Raw genomic sequence first — 24,364 nt, forward strand, 5'->3', positions numbered from 1 at the left:
GCTCTTTCCCCCAGAAACAGGATCCCACGATGACCTGCCCTGCTCTCACCTGGGAGCCATATTGATCCGACTGCGGGTGCTGCGATGGCGGCAGTGGCGGCTTCTCCGGCTTTTGTGACCCGTGGCTTTCCGGCTTCCCCTTCGTGGTCACGGTGCTGCCCCGGTAGCCTCTGGAGAGGTTGGAGAGGGGCCCCGTTTTGGACTCCGAACTGTGCTGGCTGCCATCGGAGGGGTGCTTGGCCAAGGCCTCGCCACTCAGCCTGCTGCCCAAACTCGGACCGGGCTGCCCTTCGCCTCCTCCTGAATACACACACAGAGACAGAAACACGGACGGAGCGAGAGTCAGTCCTCTTCCATGACAAGGCAACGTTGCAACACCTCCAAGTGGTCCTGGTGCTGAGAAGGAGGTGAGGCTGTGCATCAGGAGCCCAACCCTTGGAGGGAAGTCGCGGTCCAGCCATGGAGCTGAATGAAGACACGTTGCCCAGCCCATCCACGCACACACGCATATAGAGAGAGAGTGATACATGAAAAAAGAAACATACAGTCTTTGAAATTTAGCAATCAAAATAGAAGTATTATTTCCTCAATCCAATTCTGGGCACCACAATTGAAGGGAGATGTTGACTCTAAGCTGGAATGTGTCCAGAGGAAGAGGGTTACTCAAAGGATTAAGGGTCTGGAGAACAAGCCCTATGAGGAGTGGCTGAAAGAGCTGGGCATGTTTAGCCCAAAGAAGAGAAGGCTGAGAGGAGATATGATAGCCATGTATAAATACATGAGAGGAAGTCATAGGGAGGAGGGAGCAAGCTTGTTTTCTGCTGCCCTCGAGACTAGGACGCAGAACAATGGCTTCAAACTACAAGAGAGGAGATTCCATCTGAACACGAGGAAGAACTTCCTGACTGTGAAAGCCATTCAACAGTGGAACTCTCTGCCCCGAAGTGTGGTGGAGGCTCCTTCTTTGGAAGCTTTTAAACAGAGGCTGGATGGCCATCTGTCAGGAGTTTATTTCTGATGGCATGAAGACATCACAAATTCCTTCCGTGGCATCCTGACTGAATCATCCTGGCTGAATCAATTCTCTCCTCTGTGACACTTTGAAGCCAGCAAAGGGCGCTGGAAGCCTTGTACTTGAACTTGTGAAGCAACAAGTTCTACTAAGGAAACTGAGAAGAGGAGAAGATGGGCAGGAAAGGTGTATCAAAGGAAGTGGTGGTGGGAAAAAGAGATACAAGCAATATATCCATTTCAAAGCAAAACCGGCTTGTGAGTGGTTATTTAATATTGCTACATAGATCCTACAGTCTGATAATCTGTCATGGGTGCTTTGAATGCAATTTTCCTGCTTCTTGGCAGGGGGTTGGACTGGATGGCCCATGAGGTCTCTTCCAACTCTATGATTCCTCCCTAAGATCAAGCCTGACACGCTTGCTAAACACAGGTGTGTTTTTGGGCGAGCTTTCTCACCCATCTGCTTTCTTATCAGGGGTTGCTATGACACTACTAGGCAAAAAGTCTCCACCAGCCACTGCATCTCCCTCTCTGCTGGACTCCAAAGCAGTTTCACTTTCAAGCCTATTCTCACAGCCTGGATCTTGAGCTAAAATCCCCTCATTTTCCTCATTGAAAGAATCATCCATCACTCTCCTGGGCTCTGGAATACCAGTCCCCTCGCCTTCATCTGGCTGAACCACAACACTCGCCTCCTTCCTCGTTTTCTCGTTGGGCCTGCTCAATGGCCGCTCGGATGCAGAGCTCCCGCGCCCGAAGCCCTGCCAAACTGCTCCGGTCGGAGATGGCCTCCATCACGATGGCGTCAATGGACAAGCAAGCGGCGTTGTAGTGCTTGGCCATGGTCACAGCCGCCCCCGTCTTCCCTGCAAAGATCGGATAAAGAGATCACGGCAAACTCCCAAGACAGGCAAAAGCATTGAAAGAGTCAAAAGGCAGATTAACATGGAAAGACGTTGTAAAAAGATTTCCATAGGTGGAAAGTAGGCATGGTTAGGTTTGGTCAGAATCTTCGTAATTCAGAATAAATTTGGAAAGATTTCCTTTTTGAAGCTATTTTGAAGTTTTTAAGGAAACCGGAAGTCCCTTTGTCCTTCCGAAGCCTTTTCTGTCATTTCTCTTACGAATCAGTAAGTGAGTCTGATATTATTCAGCTTTCCCCCTGCTTCTGTTCCCTGGCCTCAGTTCAAGCCAGAGAAGCGTTCTAAACCAGTGTAGATGGATCCCCTTCCTTTCCTTTCCCTCCTGCCTCGATTTAAAGCAGTGTGGATGGATTCCCTTCCTTTCCTTTCCCTTCCGCTTCAGTTTAAACCAGTGTGGATGGATTCCCTTCTTTTCCTTTCCAGAGATATAGGGCAGTGTAGAAGGGTGCTCTAGATTAGAGTGTTCTACACCAGAAGTCTCTAGGTTTGAAGGTTCTAAGCTTGAAGAGCCCTTTCCACAGCTCTTCTTTTGGGATTGACGCACAAAGAATGTTTTTGGTTTTACGTTATAACGATCTAAGTTGGGGTGTTCTAGGTCATTCTGCTCTAGACCAGAAGCCTCTAGGACAGAAGGTTCTGAGAAGAGCACTTTCCTCAGCTTTGCTTTTCGGACCACCACATGAGGAATATTCTCAGTTTGAAGTTAGAATGATATTGGGCAGGTTCTATGCCATTGTGGTCTAGGTTGGTGTGTTCTAGATTGGGATCTAGTCTAGAAGGTTCTACGCTAGAAGAGTCCCTTCCACAGCTCTTCTTTTCGGATTTACGCACAAAGAATCTTTTTTGTTTTAGGTTATAATGATCTAAGTTGAGGTGTTCTAGGTCATTGGGCTCTAGACCAGAAGCCTCTAGGATAGAAGGTTCTGAGAAGAGCACTTTCCTCAGCTTTTCTTTTCAGACCACCACATGAAGAATACTCCCAGTTTGAAGTTAGAATGATATTGGTTAGGTTCTATGCCATTGTGGTCTAAGTTGGTGTGTTCTAGATTGGGATCTAGTCTAGAAGGTTCTACGCTAGAAGAGTCCCTTCCACAGCTCTTCTTTTCAGATTGACACACAAAGAATCTTTTTTGTTTTAGGTTATAATGATCTAAGTTGGGGTGTTCTAGGTCATTGGGCTCTAGACCAGAAGCCTCTAGGATAGAAGGTTCTGAGAAGAGCACTTTCCTCAGCTTTTCTTTTCAGACCACCACATGAAGAATACTCCCAGTTTGAAGTTAGAATGATATTGGTTAGGTTCTATGCCATTGTGGTCTAGGTTGGTGTGTTCTAGATCAGGATATAGGCTAGAAGGTTCTATGCTAGAAGAGATCTTTCCCCAGCTCTTCTCAGATTGCCACACAAAGAATCTTCTTTGTTCTCTAAAGTGGTGTTCTAGGTCATGGGGCTCTAGGTTAGCATGTTCTGGACAGGAATGCTCTGGGTTAGAAGGTTCTAAGTGATAAGTGCCCTTTCCTCGGCTCTTCTTTTCGGGCCACCTAAAAGAATATTCTCAGTTTGAGGTTAGAATGATATTGGTTAGGTTTCATGCCATTGTGGTCTAGGTTGGTGTGTTCTAGATCAGGATCTAGGCTAGAAGGTTCTATGCTAGAAGAGCTCTTTCCCCAGCTCTTCTTGGATTGCCACACAAATTATATTCTTTGTTCTCTAAATTGGTGTTCTAGGTCATGGGGCTCTAGGATAGCATGTTCTAGACAGGAATGCTCTGGGTTAGAAGGTACTAAGTCAGTGGTTCTCAACCTGGGGTCCCCAGATGTTTTTGGCCTACAAGTCCCAGAAATCCTAACAGCTGATAAACTAGCTGAGATTTCTGGGAGTTGTAGGCCAAAACATCTGGGGACCCCAGGTTGAGATCTACTGTTCTAAGTGATAAGCGTCCTTTCCTCGGCTCTTCTTTTCAGGCCACCGAAAATAATATTCTCAGTTCTAGGTTAGAATGATATTGGTTAGGTTCTATGCCATTGTGGTCTAGGTTGGTGTGTTCTAGATTAGGATCTAGGCCATAAGGTTCTATGCTAGAATAGCTCTTTCCCCAGCTCTTCCAGGATTGCCACACAAAGAATATTCTTTGTTCTCTAAATCGGTGTTCTAGGTCATGGGGCTCTAGGTTAGCATGTTCTAGACAGGAATGCTCTGGGTTAGAAGGTTCTAAGTGATAAGAGCCCTTTCCTTGGCTCTTCTTTTCGGTGACCCGAAAAGAATATTTTCAGTTCTAGGTTAGAATGTTATTAGTGAAGTGCAAGGAATGGATGGAGGGGGCCGTCTCTGTGCCGGCGGTACCTGTCAGGGGGGCTCCGTGGATGATGATGGCGATGCCCCTGCGGTTCCTGGCTGCCCGTCCCTCCGGAGAGATGTCGATGCCCAAGTGGCGCGCAATGGCCTTGGAGACGGGGTTGTTGTCCAGCTCCCCCACGGCCTCCTTGTGCTTGGCCACCAGGCTGAGCTGGCTCCCTGCTGATGGGAGAAGGGAAAGGAGGTCTCAGTGGGCTCAATGTGCCACACCCTCTCCGGTTTGTGTTTAGGAAACCTTGTCAAGTGTTGGTAACACAACTGAGACAACAGTCCCATTGGAGACTACAGCTGCCTCTTTGGAAGCCTCCCGCCAGGTGGCAGCAGAGTGTCACTTTGGAGTTGGGCCTCCACCCCTTGGCCGTTGAGTCTCTGGGAGCAGGGAAAGCAATGCGGCCGTGCATTTGGAGACACAACGAGACCCGCTCCTCACCTTGCGCTTGGCCTTTGTCCGTCCCCTCCTCTTCCTCTTCCTCCTCCTGGTCCAGCTTAAATTCCATCCTGAAGCTCCGGTTGTCCTCATGGACCGAGAGGGAATGAAGGAGCGAGCCAACCGTCGAGACGGTTTGCCCGGTGCTGGAAGGCTGAGGCCTCATTCCAGGCTCAGAAAGGGGTGCCACGTCTTCGTCTACTGAAGTGGGGAGGGAAGGATGGCACAGTGAACCCAAGTGGCCCTGTCAATGGGCAACACTCTTTGGGATTTATTGAGCAGCTAGAGAAGGTTCGGAGCCATCTCAGAGGTTCTGAGGCGTCCCAGGGAGGCCGAATCTGCGTTCCTTCAAACCGCGTATACGGAAACCTCTCGGGCCCCCGTATCCGCAAGTTGACGGATCAACGTCTTCGTCTACTGAAGTGGGGAGGGAAGGACGGCACAGTGAACTCAAGTGGCCCCGTCAATGGGTAACACTCTTTGGGATTTATTGAGCAGCTATAGAAGGTTCTGAGCTATAGAAGGTTCTGAGGCATCCCAGGGAGGTCGAATCTGCGTTTCTTCAAACTGCGTATACGGAAACCCCTCGGGCCCCCGTATCCGCAAGTTGACGGATCAACTCCATTTTGGTGCCATATTTTTCCTAACTAAATTCTAACCCTATCTGCCATCTGACTTTTTGCATTTTGGGCTCCTACGCTCAGGGAATAACCTTTGGTTTATTAAGAATATTTTTAAGGAAAACAGCTGATGGTCAAAATCTGAGCCTCGCTGCTGCTGCGCTGTCGCTGTTCTCGCCGCTTCTTCGTCTTTCTGGAGCCCCCTGCCCTGGAGACTTGATGTGGTTACCCCACGGAGCTTCCAAGGAGCAGACCGATCACCAGGCTCCAGCCCTTGGAAGGAGCTATAGTTTCCCAAGGACCAAGGACAAACTTCGACCTCAGCGCTGCAGGGCTCCCTCTTTTGGCTCAGTGGAAATCACCAAGCTCCTTTTTGTGACTTTTGGACTTTCTGCCATATGAGTGCACCAAGCCAGAAGGAAAGCCTGCCCGATTGTGACTTACAAGTGTGGGCACCACAATTGAAGGGAAACGATGACGAGCTAGAATGTGTTCAGAGGAGAGTGACCAAAATGATCAAGGATCCTAGTCATGCGCCACCATTGGCTTGTGCTTTCATTGAGTCCCCTGCACCCAGCCCTCCCTACTGCGTGGCTGTGAGAAAGGGCTGCCACACTCTAGGGACCATCATCCACTTCGCCACCTTTCCAGAAGAGTCCCAGGGCTAGAAGCACCTCCTTGCTTTGCATTTCCCTACCTTAACTTCACACCCTCCAGGCCCACGCACACCTGGGTGATATGCACACCCTCCTGAACCCTCCAGCTAAAAGCAACACATAGGAAAGTGTGCAAAAGGGACACAGGCGCACCAAACCAGCGGGAAAGCCTGCACGATGGTGACTTACATTATGAAAGCATGCATTCAGATATTTAGGAACATATTGAATGCGACATTGTGCTTGCCTTGTGGGCACAAGGGAGAGGGCCTTCTCCTCTGTGGCCCCCGACTCCTTTATCTCATTCTTCGTTTTTAATTTAATATTTTATTTATTTATTTATTTATTTATTTATTTATTTGCCTTACTTCTATACCGCTGTTCTCAGCCCGAAGGCGACTCACAGAGGTTCACAACAAATACAAACAGCAAAAATCCAGTGCTACAGTATAGAAACAGTTAACAACCTAACACATTACACAATTAATAAACAGTCACTACAATACCCATCCCTGTCATCTCGTCATCAAAAACATGTTCCAGATTCGTCATCCATTGTTCCATTCCAGTGTTCATTAACCAATCATTGCACTAATTATTCGAACGCCTGCTCAAACAGCCAGGTCTTCACTTTTTTGCGGAATGCCATTAGAGATGGTGCTAGTCTAATGTCCGTAGGAAGGGCGTTCCACAGCCGAGGAGCCACCACCAAGAAGGCCCTATCTCTCGTCCCCGCCAGCCGAGCTTGAGAAGCAGGCGGGATCGAGAGCAGGGTCTCCCCGGAAGATCTCAAACTCCTGGTGGGTTCATAGGCAGAGATGCGGTCGGATAGGTAGCTTGGGCCGGAACCGTTTAGGGCTTTAAAGGCCAACGCCAGCACTTTGAATTCAGCCCGGTAGCAGATCGGTAGCCAGTGGAGTTGGCGCAACAGGGGGGTTGTATGCTCCCTGCGCTCTGCTCCTGATAAAGTCAAGGCTGCCGAGCGTTGGACTAGTTGGAGCTTCCGAGCCGTCTTCAAAGGCAACCCCACGTAGAGAGCGTTGCAGTAGTCTAAACGGGATGTAACCAGAGCGTGGACTACCGTGGCCAAGTCAGACTTCCCAAGGTCTTTTATCTTGCACATGCGGCTCCTTTTCCCACTCACTCACCGGTTTCCACATTGGTGGCCTCCTGGTCACCTAGGATCTTCTTCTGCTCCTCATAGAACTCCAGGACTTCGGGGGGCAGCTTATCCCCAGGGATGCGGGGTGGCAGCAGCAAGACACGGTGGGCGTCGTAGCCCTTCAGCATGCGGAGGATCTGGGAGAAGGAAGGAAGGAAGGCATTTCATCAAGCCCAGAACCAGGGACCGGTTAAGGCTCCACCAGACAAGGTAACAAAGCCTTGAGTAGGATGCTGTACCCCATTTGTCCCTGCTGTTTTCATGGGCTTATTTTAATTTGACATGCACTTGTATTGCTTCAGTTCTAAGACACATTTTCCCCTTACATAAATTGGTAGATGGATAGATGGATGAATGGACGGATAGATGCATGGATGGATAGATGGATGGACAGAAGGATGGATGGATGGATGGACGGACGGACAGATACACGGATAGAAGGATGGACGGACGGATACACGGATAGAAGGATGGATGGATGGATGGATGGATGAATAGATGGATAGACAGATGGATAGAAGGATGGAAGGATGGAGGGATGGATGGATGGATGGATGGATGGATGGATACACGGATGGATAGAAGGAAGGAAGGAAGGAAGGAAGGAAGGAAGGACAGATGGATAGAAGGATGGATGGGCGGATGGATAGATGGATGGATGGATAGATAGATAGATAGATAGATAGATAGATAGATAGATGGGTGGATAGAAGGATGGATGGATGGATGGATAGATGGATGGATAGATGGATGGATGGGTGGGTGGATAGAAGGTTGGATGGATGGATGGATGGCCAGATGGATGAACAGATGGATGAATGGATGGATGGATGGATGGATAGAGATAGTCCTTGGGGTCCCTTCCAGCTCTATGATAGGTAGGTAGGTAGATAGAGGGTGAGAGAGAGGGAGGGAGGGAGATCCTGTATTTCTTTGATTCTAAGATATGCTTTTTCCCCCTATCTAAACATTTCTCAAAATGGGATGTGTCTTACAATAACATGTGTCTTCTGTACTTCTGTTGTTGTTGTTGGTACTGAAATGAGGGTGCACCTTATGATCGATGGTGCCTTACAAGAAATACAGTAGGTAGCTAAAGGTACAAATATAGATGTATGGATAGATAGAGATAGTGGACGGATAGATGAGTTGGTGAATAGATGATATATAAATACAGATAGCCCTTGGGGTCTCTTCCAACTCTAAGATTCTATGATAGGTAGGTAGGTAGATACTGTATTTTGTCTATGCTAAGACACACTTCCCCCTCTATAAACGTCTCTGAAATTAGGTTGTGTCTTATGATCAATGGTGTCTTACAAGTGAAGAAATACAGTAGATATAGTCAACCTTCTCTAGATCTTCTCGATGCAGAATTGGGTCTGTTCTGGTTTTAACGTCATAAAGCACCTTGAGTCCCAGGACTGGCAAAGATGGGACAGATAAGCAAACAGCTAAAGAAGAAATCCCTTCCTTCCCCCCTCCCCAAAATAAATCCATGGGGCCATTCTAGAGCCTGCATTCCTGCCCGAGAGGAGGCCCAGGATTGTCTCTTACCCGTTCTTCTAGCAGATATTGCTGGTCGAACTCCAAGGAGTAGAACTCGATGGGGAAGGAGCAGGGGTTCTTCACCACCACCTCGGCCTCGTCACCCGAGGCGTAAGGCAGGAGGGGGCCCAGTTCCACAATGGAGGGGTTGAACTCCAGGCGTGGCTCGAGGCCTTGTCCCGAGACGGTCAGCACCAGCTGCTGGGTGCTCTGGGCGATGCTCAGGATCATGTAGTGGCGGTAGGACCTCTAGGGAGACAAACATCGGAGGGGGTCTGTCATTATGGGCAATCCCCGAGTTACAAACGTCTCCGAGCTAAGAACGGGGCTGGACTAGATGGCCTTTGGGGGTCCCTTCTACATCTATGGTACTAGTGTGGGTGGGTGGGTGGGTGGGTAAATGGGTAGATGGATGGATGGATGGAAAGATGGATGGGTGGATGGATGGATGGATGGACAGATGGATGGGTGGATGGATGGATAGATGGATGGATAGACGGATGGATAGAAGGATGGATGGATGGATGAAGGGATAGAAGGGTGGATGGATGGATGGATGGATAGATGGATGGATGGATAGATGGATAGAAGGATGGATAGAAGGAAGGATGGATGGATGGATAGACAGATGGATAGAAGGATGTATAGAAGGATGGATGGATGGAAGGATGGATAGACGGATGGATAGAAGGATAGATGGATGGATGAATAGAAGGATGGATTGATAGAAGGATGGATGGGTGGATGGATAGGTGGATGGATGAACGGATGGATGGATGGATGGATAGAGATAGTCCTTGGGGTCCCTTCCAGCTCTATGATAGGTAGGTAGGTAGATAGAGGGTGAGGGGGGGAGGGGGGGAGATCCTGTACTATATCTATCATATATATATATATATATATATATATATGCCATCCCTGAGTGACAAACATCCAACTTACAAACAACTCCAAGTTAAGAACAGGGCTGGACTAGATGGCCTTTGGAGGCCCCTTCCAAATCTATAATATGATATCTATCGTGTGTGTGTGTGTGTGTGAGTGTGTGTATAATGCAGTCACTGAGTTACAGACATACAACATGCAAACGACGTTTGGTTAAGAACGGGACTGGACTAGATGGCCTTTGGGGGTCTTTTCCAAATCTATAATATGATATCTATCATATATATGTGTGTGTGTGTGTGTGTATAATGCAGTCACCAAGTTACAGACATACAAACGACGTTTGGTTAAGAATGGGACTGGACTAGATGGCCTTTGGGGGTCCTTTCCAAATCTATGATATGATATCTATCTCATATACACACACACATACATACATATATACATTAGGGCTGTCCAAACACGGAAAAATTTGTTTCTAAACTCGATTCATTTTTAGGGGTTTTTTGCATTTCGTTATTTAAAAGAATTCCAAAATTTTCTTTAAAAAAAGTTCAATATTTACGAAATTTCGGAAATCATAAAACAATTACGAAACAATTACGAATCGATTACGAATCGATTCGTTAATGGCGGCCGCGATCGCGCAATACGCTAAAAAAACTTCTGAAGCTTCCCTCTCCCTCTGTTGTTGACTGTTGGTGTGATAATTATATTTTTTTTCACTGAGAAAACAAACAGCAACCCTAAAACTTGCACCAGACATGCGGAAATAATAACAAAACATTTACGAATCAATAACGAATCAATAATGAAACAATTCCGAAACAATTACGAAACGAATTGGAAAAATTCGTTTCGTTTTTTAGTTGCTCCTGAATGGTTCAATATCGCTTAGTTATCAAAAAAAATAACGAATTTTTAACGAATTACGAAATTACAAAACAAAACCGCCCAGCCCTAATATACATAGTCTCAGAGTTACAGACATTTGACTTGCAAACAATTCCTAATTAAGAACAATGGGTTTGGGGAACAAAGGAATGAAATCTCCCCCTTGAAAAGAAGGGAAATCCACTCCTGGAGGAGTCATGATCAGGAGGAAAAGGGGTCTCCACTTGTTTCCACAACAAGCCAATCTGTTAGGGATTGTGGGAGCTGAAGTCCAAAACACCTGAAGGAGGGGCGAAGTTTTCCCATGCCTGTCCTAGGGCCAAAAGCCTCACGAGTGCCAAGGACGCTGTGCTTCTATCACCCGCCCACCCCATGGAGAGCAGATCCAGGATGTCCAGGGCAGGGTGTGCCTTCACGCCTACCTCTTCCCTCGGGGCAAACTTGACCTGGACGTTGAGCCGCTCTCCGGGGCCCAGGATCCCGTAGGGCGGGATCATCTCAAAGACAAAGGGCTTGGTCTTCAGTTCGTGGCGCAACTTCCGCCGCAAGGCCGCCGGCATGTGCTTGTCCACCTGAGGAGCAACCAAGTCACTGATCACAACTGGGCCTTCGTGCTGCTGCAAGAAGACCTCTGGGCTCACCTGTTGCACTCCAGAACAGGAATTACCCTCTGACTTTCAAACACCACACGTTGAGTAGGAAAACAATCCTTTTTTATTGAAGATAAGTAAAAGCAGCGAAGTAAAAAAACACTTTAAGGGAATAGGTAAATCCAATTAGGTAAGAAGATAAGCAGGAACAAATTAGTCCAAGGTATGGTTCAGCAAAGTTCAAAAACAAAGCCCAGACTTCTCTAATAACATTCAAAGCAACAGGGAAAAGTTGATCCAAGGCATGAATAGGTAATCACAAGAGACAAAGAGTCAAAACATACAGTAAAAAATCCTTAAACATGAATCTTCCAAGCAAGGCTTCCATGAGACAAGAGCACGAACTTAGCAGGATTCTAAAACGATGCTTCATCTGACTATATTTCCCATGCTTGGAACTTTATATCACTAAGCCATTCCAAGGACTCAGAAATTGCTTTCATTTTTCCTGAATGCCTCTCATCCTTATCTGACGAAGCCTGGCAGAACGCCGAAGGCCTTGGTCAAGCTGTCTGTTTTGGCCAATTTCCACCCGCCTGTCTATATGCTCATTAGTTTCTGCAGGTGCCGAGTTGTTTTCAAGCCCCGAATCCTGGGAACTCTCTGGGTGCAATTCAGGGAGTAAACTCTCATCCCTATACCCCGTAGGAACATTCTCATGGGAAACTACACTTTGTACCGGTGTCTCTATGTCATTCTCCGCATCAATATCATTGACCAAACCATTGCCATCTTGACCCTCATTGACATCATTTCCCACATCCAAAGCACCTTGATCTTGAAACACAATCCCATTGCAAAGACAGAGACTAAGGAAAGCCAAGGACTAAGGAAAGGGGAAAGGGAAACCTGCTTTACCTTCTTCATTTGCTCGCTGCTGTGAGCAAACCACTCGCAGTTCACCTGCAGCTGGTTGTGAAGCTGGATGGTCTCCACTTGGCATTGGCCACATTGAACTGCAGAGAAGTCCAGGTTCTCGTTGGACATGCAGAGGGACGGCATGATCACCGTGGCCCGGAAGGAGACGTGGAAGGTGGGCCCAGAGATCACCTAGAATCATAAAAGTTGGAAGAGACTCCAGAGGCCATCTAGTCCAACCTCATTCTGCCAGGCAGGAAAAGCACCATCAAAGCCCTCCTCTGTTTAGAAGCCTCCAAGGAAGGCGCTTCCACTAAAGTCTGAGGCAGAGAGCTCTTGCAATCAGGAAGTTCTTCCTAATCTTGAGTGGAATCTTCTTCCCTGCCATTTGAACCCATGATTCCATTGAGTCCTAGTCTGCAGAAAAGCAGAAAACAAGTCTCTCCCTCTTCCTTATGACATCCTATGAAGTCTCCTCTCAACCTTCTCTTCTGAGGCTAAACAGCCCCAGTTCTTTAAGATGCTCCTCAGAGAGATTTTTGATGGTCTCCAGACCTTTGGTCCTTTTAGTTTCCCTCCTCTGGACCCCTTCCATAGAGTCAAAATCCCTCTTGGATTGCAGAACTGGACACAGTCTTATTCCAGGTACAGAGGGCTGACCAAAGTGGAATAGAAGCACCATGACCTCCCTCAATCTGGACACTATTCTCCTTTGAATGCAGCCCAAAATCCCATTGGCAATTTGAGCTGCTGCATGACATTGGACCCTTGTGTCTGAGGGACTGATGACTGAAAGATCAGAGGTTCAAATCCAGGGAGTGGGGTGAGCTCCCATCTGTCAGCTCCAGCTTCCCATGCGGGGTCATGAGAGAAGCCTCCCACAGGCAGAGGCAGCCCTAGGTAATTTTCAACGGTAAGCAAACAGTATTTTGGCGCCCCCCCCCCAACCAATCATTGATATATATTTTCTGTTCATCGTGGGAGTTCTGTGTGCCATATTTGGTTCAATTCCATCATTGGTGGAGTTCAGAATGCTCTTTGATTGTAGGTGAACCATATATCCCAGTAACTACACTTGCCGCACTTGCTCCCTTGCCTGGCCCGCTTTGGGTCCAGAGGCGTGCCTGAAGACCCTGGCGTGTGCACCAGAAGTCACCTCTTCTCCTGACTTTCTCCTCAGCCATTTGGACCAAGAGAGAGAGAGAGAGAGAGAGAGAGGTGGAGATGCCCACCTTTCCTGAAGGTAGGCGCAAAAACAAAGGAGGGAGCGGAGGTGGGAGATACCTCCAGCCGGAGGGGCTCTCTCTCTCTCTCTCTTGGTCCCAATGGCTGAAGAGAAAGTCAGGAGAAGAGGCGACTTTTGGTGCACACGCTGGGGTCTTCAGACACGCCTCTGGACCTGAAATGGGCCAGGTGCGGCAGCTCCGCCCCTTGGCCCACCCGCGGATTGGGGAGAGGAGAGGAGGCGGGTGGAGTGCAGGGGGATCGGGAAAGGGAGCCGGTCATGGGGAAGGGATCGAATGCGGAGAACGATTGAGCGCCGGCTCTGCTCGCGCACCCGGTGGCCAGGTGGAGCAGGGACGAGAGGGGCTAGGCGAGGCTCAAGGGCCCGGCCCCTTTGGGAAGAGGATCGCCCGGCAGCGAGGCAAGGAAGCCGAGGCTCCCCCCGGACTGCCAGGGCTGTTGTGAGCTGAGGGGGAGCTCCTCAAGTGACGGTCGAGGGGCATTTACAGAGGCGCTTCTGCGCCCCTGGCAAAAAAAAGGGTTCTGCAACCGCTTACTTCGCGTAATGGACGAGCCGCCCCTGCCCACAGGTAAAACATCCTGGCAACATCCTTGCAAACGGTCAATTATCTCACACCAGAAGCGACTTGCAGTTTCTCAAGTCGCTCCTGACACAAAAAAGAAATCACATTGTTGGATCGTGTTTAACTTGTTGTCCATTAAGACTCCAAGATCCCTTTCACAAGTATCTCCGTTGTGGAGCTCGGCATCACCTGTCCTGTCCCTGTGCATTTGAAAAATGGAGCAAGGTGCGCAGACCCCTCTGAACACGACCTGTGGGGGAAATGTGTGCCCCTCTTTTGCACAGCATGGCACATGCCAACAGTTAGTGGGTTTTACAGTACTTGGCAGTAGGAGCGTGTGAATCTACTCTGGTTTCGTTTCCATTTCGAGAAGAATCCTCCCAAAAATGGAACAAAATCAGAATGGATTTGGTGCTGTTTTGCACACACCTACTTGGCAGGGGTCGAGCTCCCTTGAAAAGGAACTGCAAGGTGACCGAGGAGCCTCGGCCTCCAGAACAGGCCAGACCATGCAGTTGACCATGCAGTTTCCTCCCCCTGCTTCCTTTTTCCGAACCCTGAAGGACTTTATCCTGATTCCGCAGGTCCAGGAGGGAGCGTGCTCTCAGGGAAAGGGATCTGATCCCATTTGGGGTTGCAACCGACACCGCTGACCCTCTCTTTGCATTCTGGCCAGGGTCCGAAGCCTATGGTGCGTCTCTGGGTCTGATCCCAGGAAGCAAGGGAAGGAGGGAGGGAGGCTGTGCAGGGCATCGTCACCTTGATGGGCAGGACAACCTCCACTTCTCCGAGGGGACGGTTGGCGCTCTGCGGGTCAAAGAGCACGGCAAAGGTCTCCGTCTCGCAGAAGGGAAGGTTCTTCACACGATCCAACCCGGTGCAGAAACCTGTCTCCAAACAGCAACAGAATTCTCCCTCAGAATAGATTGGGAGAGGCCAGCACCCCATCTTCTGGCCCTCCTGAAAACACTCATGAGGGGTGGTCGAGGGAAGGAAAAGTAAGGAAACGGACTTGATTGGAAAAGGCTTGAGAATGCCTCCCAATGTCTGTTTCCCTTTTACCTGAGTCTTGCAGGTTCCGCGTGTCTGCATAAAAAGAGACGGGGAAAGGGCTGGTGTTGGTGATTTTGACGATGTGGCTCCGGACGGTGCCCAGGATGATGTAGCCAAAGTCCAGGATGTACTCCGGGAGCTGTGCCCTGGAAAAGAGGAAGGAAGGAAGCTGTCATGTATCATGTTCTGTAGTTGGTGGTGGTTGGTGGTGGTAGGCCTAGCAACTGGTGATGGAAGGGTTAATGTAAGTCTTAATTCTAAAGGGTTGAGTAATCTGTAAGTAAGAGTTCATGGGTGAAAGCAAATAAGGGTGGAGGTGTGCAAGAGACAGGTGTTTCTGGATATAATGAGCTAGCCTTGGGACTTATCTTCAGGAGAAAAGTATCATTATATTTTGGTGGTGGATGCTGCTGGTTTTCCCCCAGGTTTGTGGATTTTTGGTATTCTGGCCTGTCTCTTGAACCCTTAGAACTCTGTAACCTTGAATCTTTGGATTGGCTTTTGACTACAGTATGGACTCTTGATCCTTGGACTTTGTTTGTTGAACTCTCGGCATTTGACCACTGGACTGGACCATTTGACTACAGAGTTATCTTGAACCTGCAACAGTGTTTGCTGTTTTTGTTTTATATTCCGTGGCTGAGTGCAATCTTTATGTTTTATATTTTGGACTGTTAAATCAGCCAGAAAGTAAGTGCTGTTTTAATTGCTGTTTTAATTAAACTGCTTGACATAAACTGGGTATTTGTTTGGTTCATCTCTACCTAAATGACGGCAGAGCCCTGGCATCATGACAGAAGCCTTCAACAATATAGTCTTGGTGAACCTCTTGCCGGATCCTTGGGTGGCCCTCCTTGAACCTGAACTGCCTCCAAGGGCTGAATAAGTAGCAGCATTTCCCACCCACCCACCCCCACATACAGGCGGACCTTTCCCCAAAATCCAACCAATGAAGGGAGCCTCCGTATCGGAAGGACCCTTTGGTCGCAGCCCAGCCACCTACTTGATCCCCTTTTCACCCAAACACCACACAGATGAACAAGAATTACAAATGTATTAAGAAAAGGGCATCTAAAACTGTTTCAAAATACATCAATAAGATAGATTTCCAGAAGCTTAACAAAAAGCAAGGACCAAATCTGAATCAGAATTCCAAAATCACTTAAACTGTAACCCCAGGGTTCTTGCACTTGCAAGTAGAATTATATCCAAACGCTTGAAAACATAAACATGACCATAATCCAAAGTCTTGATTCTCCCAAAGGCTTGAAACAAGATTTATAATCCAAACAGGAGACCTGGAACTTAAACAGGGAAACCAAGATATAGAGCCAAGAACAGAACTCCCAACTTGGAGCTTCCAAGAAAGACAACTTGACACATGAAAATCCAATGTTGATCTCCACACCAAACATTGACTACAATTCCTTAACATACTCACTCTAACCCATAACATAATTCCTTCTCACATCTGGGTTCCCTTTCTTTATCTTTCAGTCTCTGGGAACAATGAATTGGTCTCTGTTTCACACTATCCCTTCTGAGCTGCAAACACTGGGTTATCTGTAACCCTCCTGGTCTCCCCCACATTTCTTTCAGAGTCAGTCCTTGACTGATGCTCATGAGAATCATTGCCTGCTTTCCCCAACATCAGATCTACCCAAATCATTCCCATTGACTCGAAAAATACTTTTGCTTTCCCCCACAGGCTCAACCAGAAAATCCTCAGCCTCAGAGATTTCACAGGCCTCAACACCCTCCAGCACTCACTTGACCAGCTTCCGGCGCACTTTTTGGTTGATGCCAATGGAGTCCTCTGAAGGATCATTGCCCGCCAGGAGCCGCTGCTGCTCCAGGGCATGCTCTTGGATCAGCAGCCTCTCCACTTCCATCTGCAGCTGGGCATCCATCTGTGGAAGCCAAGAAGACAACGGTCAGCAAGCCGCCCTTCCACTTTCAACATGGTGGGGTGGGCAGAAGAGCATCATGGGAGTTGAGCACCCTCCAATAGGATGACTCCTCCCCTCTCCATCTCTTGTTTTCCCAAAACAATTTTGATTGATAAAATATAGGAAATATAGGGTCACCCTGAGTTTGAAATGCCTTGAAGGCATACAACAACAACAACAATCCCAATTAACTTGACTCTCTCATAACTCAAAATACTGGGAAGTTTATGTTGGTTGAAACACTGGGAAGTTTTTCAGGAATTCTTTAACCTGAAGCAGAGTTTCTCTGTTCAACCTTCCAAGCAATATTAAAGTACTGTCTATAGCAGTGGTTCTCAACCTGTGGGTCCCCAGGTGTTTTGGCCTACAACTCACATAATTCCCAGCCAGTTCACCAGCTATTAGGATTTCTGGGAGTTGAAGGCCAAAACATCTGGGGACCCCAGGTTGAGAATCACTGGTCTATAGTATGAGCCATACTTGCAACAAACAACAAACACGGGAGCTTCTTTCCACAGGATGGCGTTACCTTATGTTACAGCTATTTACATTATCCACAGCTCTCTCCAGCATCCTCCAATTCACCATTCAACATCACATCACCCAACCGCAACTTACTCTGTTGGTGTTCTTATATACACTTGCACGATACACTGTTCCATTCATGCTTTCATTATCTTATACATCTGGTGCAAACCCTTGTGCAGAGGAATGTGTTCATGTTCCTTTCAAACTCTAGTTCAGCCCCCAACAGCCCCCAACGATCAAGGGTCTGGAGAACAAGCCCTATGAGGAGCGGCTTAAGGAGCTGGGCATGTTTAGCCTGAAGAAGAGAAGGCTGAGAGGAGACATGATGAGGGCCATGGATAAATATGTGAGGGGAAGTCCTAGGGAGGAGGGAGCAGGCTTGTTTTCTCAGAGAATAGGATGCAATGGAACAATGGCTTCAAACTACAAGAAAGGAGATTCCATCTGAACATTAGGAAGAACTTCCTGACTGTGAGAACTGTTCAGCAGTGGAGCTCTCTGCATGGTGGAGGCTCCTTCTTTGAAAGCTTTTAAACAGAGGCTGGATGGCCATCTGCCGAGGGTGCTTTGAATGCAATTTTCCTGCTTCTTGGCAGAATAGGGTTGGACTGGATTGCCCGTGAGGTCTCTTCCAACTCTTCTAGGATTCTAGGATTTTTGGCTTAACAAGTTTGAGGAGCCCTGATCTATGTCCTCAAAAATGGCTGCTGTGTAACGCTTCCTGGCTTGGTTCACAAACCAAGAGGTAGAGGACAGAGGGAGATCTGGCCTTACCGGTTCCTCAGTGGGTGCTTCCTCCGAGTTGCTGACGGAATCCTTCTGCGATTCCTGCTCCATCCGCTGCCGGGCTTCCCTGAGGAGCATGCTGTACCGTTCGTTTCCTGCAAAAGAGGAAGGGCTGTCAGGAGCAGAGCGAAGAGGAAGGAAGGGGCACAGACCTTGTCACATTCCGATATAGGGCTGGGCTTTAGCACAGCGGGTTAAACCATGAGCTGCAGAATATCTTGACAATTGAAAGGTCGACAGTTCAAGCCTGGGTTGGGGTGAGCTTCCAACCGTCAGCCCAGCTTCTGCTCACCTAGCAGTTCAAAAACAGTAATGTGAGCAGATCAATAGATACGCATTGGTGGGGAGGTAATAAAAGGTGCCATGCGGATATGCCAGCGATTCGATCAGGAGAGCGTCTAAAGACAACAAAGCTCCTCGGCATGGAAGATGGAGCATGGAAGATGGAGCTCAGCCTCCAGATGTCAGAGATGGAATGAGATGGGAGGCCTTTACCTCTGTGGTCCTTATTAGTGGAGGGGAAACCCCCTTTTCTATCCTCCTCTATCTTTACTCAAAATGTATGTATGTATGTGTATATATGTATACAATTTCAGCTTTCTATCATATTAATTACACTTGCTTTTGTCTGCTGTAAATACACATCAGCATCTAATGTCCATGTCCTTGAATATTGGTATAACATATATAATGCATATGTTTACAATTCTTTTGACTGCAACTTAACCTGCACTTCAGAATAGATTCACCTTGCTGAACTGCACCCAGACTGAAGTTTTCACCAGAACTGCACCCAGACTGAAGTTTTTGTAGTTTATTAAAAAGTAAAGATGAAAAGTTTAAAAAGCAAATAATGTTCCAAAGATCAATAAAACATAGCACTGTAAAGCAGAATTCCAAATGGCACCAACGAAACAAAGTCCCAAGAGAACATGACAAAATCCCAAGACTATGGACACAGGAAAACGAGCACAAGCTGCTTGGTTGATCGAGAAGTTTGTCTCACAAAGGTTTGTTTTCAAACACACTGCTTAATACCCTTTGCAATACATGAAAGCATTTATTTGGACTCTGACCTCCTTCTTGTTGGCTACTCTCACACTCCTTCGAACTCTGAATTCCAAACAGTCAGCCCGATCTAAGCTTCCCATATCATCAAGGTCAGGCTGCTGACCTCCTTCTTGTTGGCTACTCTCACACTCCTTCGAACTCTGAATTCCAAACGATCAGACCAATCTAAGGTTCCCGTATCATCAAGGTCAGGCTGCTGACCTCCTTCTAGTTGGCTATTCTCACACTCCTTCGAACTCTGAATTCCAAACGGTCAGCCCTATCTAAGCTTCCCGTTTCATCAAGGTCAGGCTGCTGACCTCCTTCTTGTTGGCTAGTCTCACACTCCTTCGAACTCTGAATTCCAAACGGTCAGCCCGATCTAAGCTTCCCGTTTCATCAAAGTCAGGCTGCTGACCTCCTTCTTGTTGGCTACTCTCACACTCCTTCGAACTCTGAATTCCAAACGGTCAGCCCAATCTAAGATTCCTGTTTCATCAAGGTCAGTCTGCTGACCTCCTTCTTGTTGGCTATTCTCACACTCCTTCGAACTCTGAATTCCAAATGGTCAGCCCCATCTAAGATTCCCGTATCATCAAGGTCAGGCTGCTGACCTCCTTCTTGTTGGCTACTCTCGCACTCCTTCAAACTCTGAATTCCAAACGGTCAGCCCAATCTAAGCTTCCCATTTCCTCAAGGTCAGGCTGCTCATTAGTGTCAGCCTGGTTGCCTTTCTGCTTACTATCAGGCTGAGAACTGTCCTCCTGAGTCAATTTGCACCTGGCTAGTTTCAGTATCAACAACATTCTTCCCTGCTGTGGGAAACTGAACTTGCACACCCTGTTCCTCATTGTCGACAACAGGAACATTTTGAACCCAATTGTGAACCTGAATCCCATCATCCTCGTCAGAGTCACTCTGAGACCCCATCTGAATCACACTGTCAGTCTGTGTCTGTGGTTCCAGCTGAGTCAGAACATTATCCTTAACCATGTGCACCATTTCTGAGTTTCTGTACAATATTTACAATGGTTTCACCACTTTCTATCCATTCTGTATAGGTCTCTCATTTATTTTCAATTCCTCCTGTTTTACCCTCCTGTATATCTTCCCAAATGACATACGCTATGGTTCCAGATTGGACCTGACCATAAACATAGTGGTTCTGAGATAGTTGCCTCTACCTCGGAAGTTCCTGGGCAGATCCAGGCAGATCCTGGGGAAGATGCCCTCCCCTTTCAAGGTGATCCTGTCGGGTTCCAGGTGGGCCACTTGGATCCGGAACGTCCTTTGGAAGACCTCGGGGACGCCCGGCAGGTAATAGATCTTCAGCACCTGCTCCTTTCCTGACGCGATATAACTCTAGAAGAGGGAGAAGGAGGCTGCTGAAGAGGCAGAAAGGAGCCTCACGCCGTCGGCAGGCGGAGAGGCAACTGTGTCCTTCTGGTGGGCCTTTGCAAAGAAGGAAGGAAGGGCAACGCAGGAAGGACGCCGTGCCCTAAGAGCGACTGCACTCCTTTGCATTTTCCCGGCCTTAGAAAACAGTCGGGATCAGCAAGACACAACATTAGCCAGTGATAAACATGCTGTATGAGCGCATCCTTGCATTTTGAAAACCAAGAAACCCAAAGACGAGTTCTCCTGCCAATAAAGCCTGATTCTGTCATCGGAATAAATCAGAGAAATATGTTCCATTGCTTCAGCTTGGTCATGGGAGAACTGTGTGACAAGTTTGGTTCAATTCCATCGTTAGTGGGGTTCAGAATGTTCTTTGATTGTAGGTGAACTCCAAATCCCAGCAACTACAAATCCCAAATGACAAAATAATTTTTTGAGTGAAGGACATACATTGGGTTGTTAGGTGCCTTGTGTCCAAACTTGGTGTCAATTCATCCAGTGGTTTTTGAGTTCAGTTAATCCCACAAACGAACATTAAATTTTTATTTATATACATATATACATAGTATTTATAATATTATAAAGCAATACAATATAATACTACTACTAATAATAATATATTATAATTATATATTTTATATTACATGTAATATTACTAATAACATTACAATATAATGGTATAGTACAATATAGTGATATATAATACTGATATTGTACTATGCTATTAATATATTATATTATATTATTATTATATTACGGCGCTCCATGCAGTCATGCCAGTGGCCACATGACCTTGGAGGTGTCTACGACAACGCTGGCTCTTCGGCTTAGAAATGGAGATGAGCACCACACCCCAGAGTCAGACATGACTGGACAATGTCAGGGGACTACCTTTACCTTTATGTATATATATCTTGTAAGCCGCTCTGAGTCCCCTTCGGGGTGAGAAGGGCGGCATATCAATGCCGTAAATAATAAGTCAATCAATCTATATAAATAAAAATGTAATATTTGTTTATGGGATTAACAGAACTCAAAAACCACTGGATGAATTGACACCAAATGTGGAGACAAGACACCTCTCAGACCGACAAGTGACCAACACTCATAAAAACATTGAAAAACAGCAGAAGGGACTGAAAAAGCCAAAAAAAAAATACATTACAACGCATGCGCAAAACCACATATATACACAAACACACATATATACACATATACACAAATATACACACATATATGCATATAGACACACAAAAACACATATACACAGACTGGGCCTGTTGTAGTAGAGCCTGTAAATAACGTCGCAAGCAATAGTATGAGTGGCAGAAAGGGGAAAAGGGTTACTCATAAGCAGGAGTCTGATGAGGAACAACAAAGGAAGAGGATCTGGGATATACTTACGGCACCCACGGATGAGGGTTCATTTAAGGGATTCTCTGGAGATGATGGGTCACAGAGTGGGGAAAACGGGGATGACACTGTGGACTGGACTAAGGTAAAAGAAGTACAGGCTATTTGTGCAGAGCCAACATCTAGTGATATATTTGTGGGATTCTCTGGAAGTGAGGACTGGCAATCGGGGAATACAAATGAGTCTTGGGGAGATCTAAGTCTTGACAGGAGATGGAGAAGGTGGAGAGATGGAAGTAGGAATTCATGTGTAGAGTTGAGAACAGCTGCAAGGGATGATGATGGGGTAGTGGTCAGCTCATCTTCTGATGATGATGTGTAAGATAAATGTGGGTGCAGAAATGGGGAATCTTTGCAGAAGGCAAGGTGTTGGTATACGTTCGTGAATTTGGGTATTCCATGGGACTTGTCGCTGCATGTTCATGTTGGAATTGGGTCCGGGATCTGCAGGTTGGAGTTCCTGATAGTAACTTGGACTGACTTCCTGTGAGTGTGAAATTTCCCCTTCTTGACTAGACAACGATGCTGCTTTTGTGGATATCGGAACCACGCTAATTCGGATTGCTGCTACTTTGACCTCGGACTCTGGCTGACTACGCTTCCTGCTTTGCAGCTTCACTGCTTCGTTAACTGTTTGTGTACCGTGCCTTTTGTTTTGGCTTCAATGCATTCTGTTAATCCAGTTCTTATGTCCGAATAATCTGGGTTTTACTTCTGTTACCCGTTTTTTGAACCAAGACTGGTTGTACTTTGAGTTTTGACCAGAGGCACTGCAGTTAAGTGTCTCTGTGTCCTTTTGCTTTTGTTTAATAAACTGTTTGAGAACTACATTTGAGTCTGGCCCTTTAAGGCATCTGTGATTCCGACAGGGCCACAGCAATGCGTGGCAGAGGACGGCAAGTCTATATAAATAAAAATGTAATGTTCGTTTGTGGGATTAACAGAACTCAAAAACCACTGGATGAATTGACACCAAATGTGGACACAAGACACCTCTCAGGTCAACGAGTGGCCATCACTCATAATAACATTGAAAAACACAGCGGAAGGGACTGAAAAAGCCAAAAAATAAAAAATACATTACAACGCATGCGCAAAACAACACACACATATATACGCAAACACACACATACACAAATATATACACACATATATACACACACAAAACACATGTACACAGACTGGGCCACAGCAACGCATGGCAGGGGACAGCTAGTCAATAAATACAATCAAAGGCCTGCTAGACACTTCCTTCCTGCTTCTTTGGAAGCTTTTAAGCAGAGGCTGGATGGCCATCTGTCAGGAGTGATTTGAATGCAATATTCCTGCTTCTTGGCAGAATGGGGTTGGACTGGATGGCCCAGGAGGTCTCCTCCAACTCTTTGATTCTATGATTCTATGCTCCCTTTCTCCTTTACAGGACTGAGAAGTGCAAGCATGTGTTACACCAGAGCCGTGTCCGTTCCTACTCACCGTCACAGGCAGCGTCAGCGGAACTCCCGGCGGAGGGCTTTCAGCGGACACCAAGACGTTGTCGAGGACCGAGTATGCAAACCCCACTTTCCCTGTGTTCTTCAGAACAATCTCTGCCACGGAAATATGGTTGAAGAGCTGGGTGAGAGGGAGAAAAGGGGACATCCTCAATGAGATGTGGATTGTTAAGGACCAAGGAAGAGGTCAAAGGGAGGAAACAACGGGAGAAATAAGACCCCGGGGAAAGGTGCACAGCCCACACAAGGCCAGCGTCTCTCTCAGGAATACCGTCTTGACTCAGATCTAATGCACCATCAAATCTAATGTGCACCTCCATTGTATAAACCCTAAAACCAGAGCCAGCCCTAGGTAATCTTCAACGGTAAGCAAACAGTATTTTGGCACCCCGCCCCCCCCAACCAATCACTGATACATATTTTCTGTTTGTCGTGGGAGTTCTGTGTTCCATATTTGGTTCAATTCCATCATTGGTGGAGTTCAGAATGCTCTTTGATTGTAGGTGAACTATACATCCCAGTAACTACAACTTGCATATGTCAAGGTCTGTTTTCCCCCAAGAGCGCCTCAAGAGCACCCCTGGGCAACATCAACTCTACCGCAAAGGCTTACTTTGCGTAAGGGTTGAACCGCCCCTGCCTGAAACCAAGGTGTTGCATAGCAGTAAAAAGTGTACTTTGGCCATTACTGGAAACTTTCAGGTGCATCTCTGCTGTAGAAGGAACCCATTTCAACTGCCCTGATTAAATGCTCTGGAATCCTAAGGGCTGTAGATTTATTTATTTATTTATTTATTTATTTATTTATTTATAATTTGAACGTATATGCGGCCACTCCCCTGGGGCTCGGAGCGGCTTACAAGAACAGGCTAAAATCAAACACAATTTAAAACAATTTAA

At 47.0% G+C, this 24,364-nt stretch overlaps 1 protein-coding gene across 1 annotated transcript in view; it reads right to left on the bottom strand.

Moving 5' to 3' along the window:
- Positions 1 to 24,364, bottom strand: part of HYDIN (HYDIN axonemal central pair apparatus protein) — a 226,597-nt gene that overhangs the window by 104,520 nt on the left and 97,713 nt on the right. The window contains exons 27-40 of the mRNA XM_067470916.1: positions 23,448 to 23,585; positions 20,348 to 20,525; positions 18,102 to 18,208; positions 16,621 to 16,760; positions 14,860 to 14,996; positions 14,557 to 14,684; positions 11,990 to 12,181; positions 10,904 to 11,053; positions 8,712 to 8,951; positions 7,141 to 7,291; positions 4,720 to 4,917; positions 4,278 to 4,451; positions 1,707 to 1,880; positions 50 to 300 (exon numbers count right to left, since the gene is read on the bottom strand). Coding sequence (XP_067327017.1) covers positions 50 to 300; positions 1,707 to 1,880; positions 4,278 to 4,451; positions 4,720 to 4,917; positions 7,141 to 7,291; positions 8,712 to 8,951; positions 10,904 to 11,053; positions 11,990 to 12,181; positions 14,557 to 14,684; positions 14,860 to 14,996; positions 16,621 to 16,760; positions 18,102 to 18,208; positions 20,348 to 20,525; positions 23,448 to 23,585 — 2,358 coding nt within the window. The remainder of the gene's footprint in view (positions 1 to 49; positions 301 to 1,706; positions 1,881 to 4,277; positions 4,452 to 4,719; positions 4,918 to 7,140; positions 7,292 to 8,711; positions 8,952 to 10,903; positions 11,054 to 11,989; positions 12,182 to 14,556; positions 14,685 to 14,859; positions 14,997 to 16,620; positions 16,761 to 18,101; positions 18,209 to 20,347; positions 20,526 to 23,447; positions 23,586 to 24,364) is intronic.

The sequence above is a fragment of the Anolis sagrei genome, chromosome 8, assembly GCF_037176765.1.
Source record: "Anolis sagrei isolate rAnoSag1 chromosome 8, rAnoSag1.mat, whole genome shotgun sequence".
NCBI classification, from domain to species: domain Eukaryota; kingdom Metazoa; phylum Chordata; class Lepidosauria; order Squamata; family Dactyloidae; genus Anolis; species Anolis sagrei.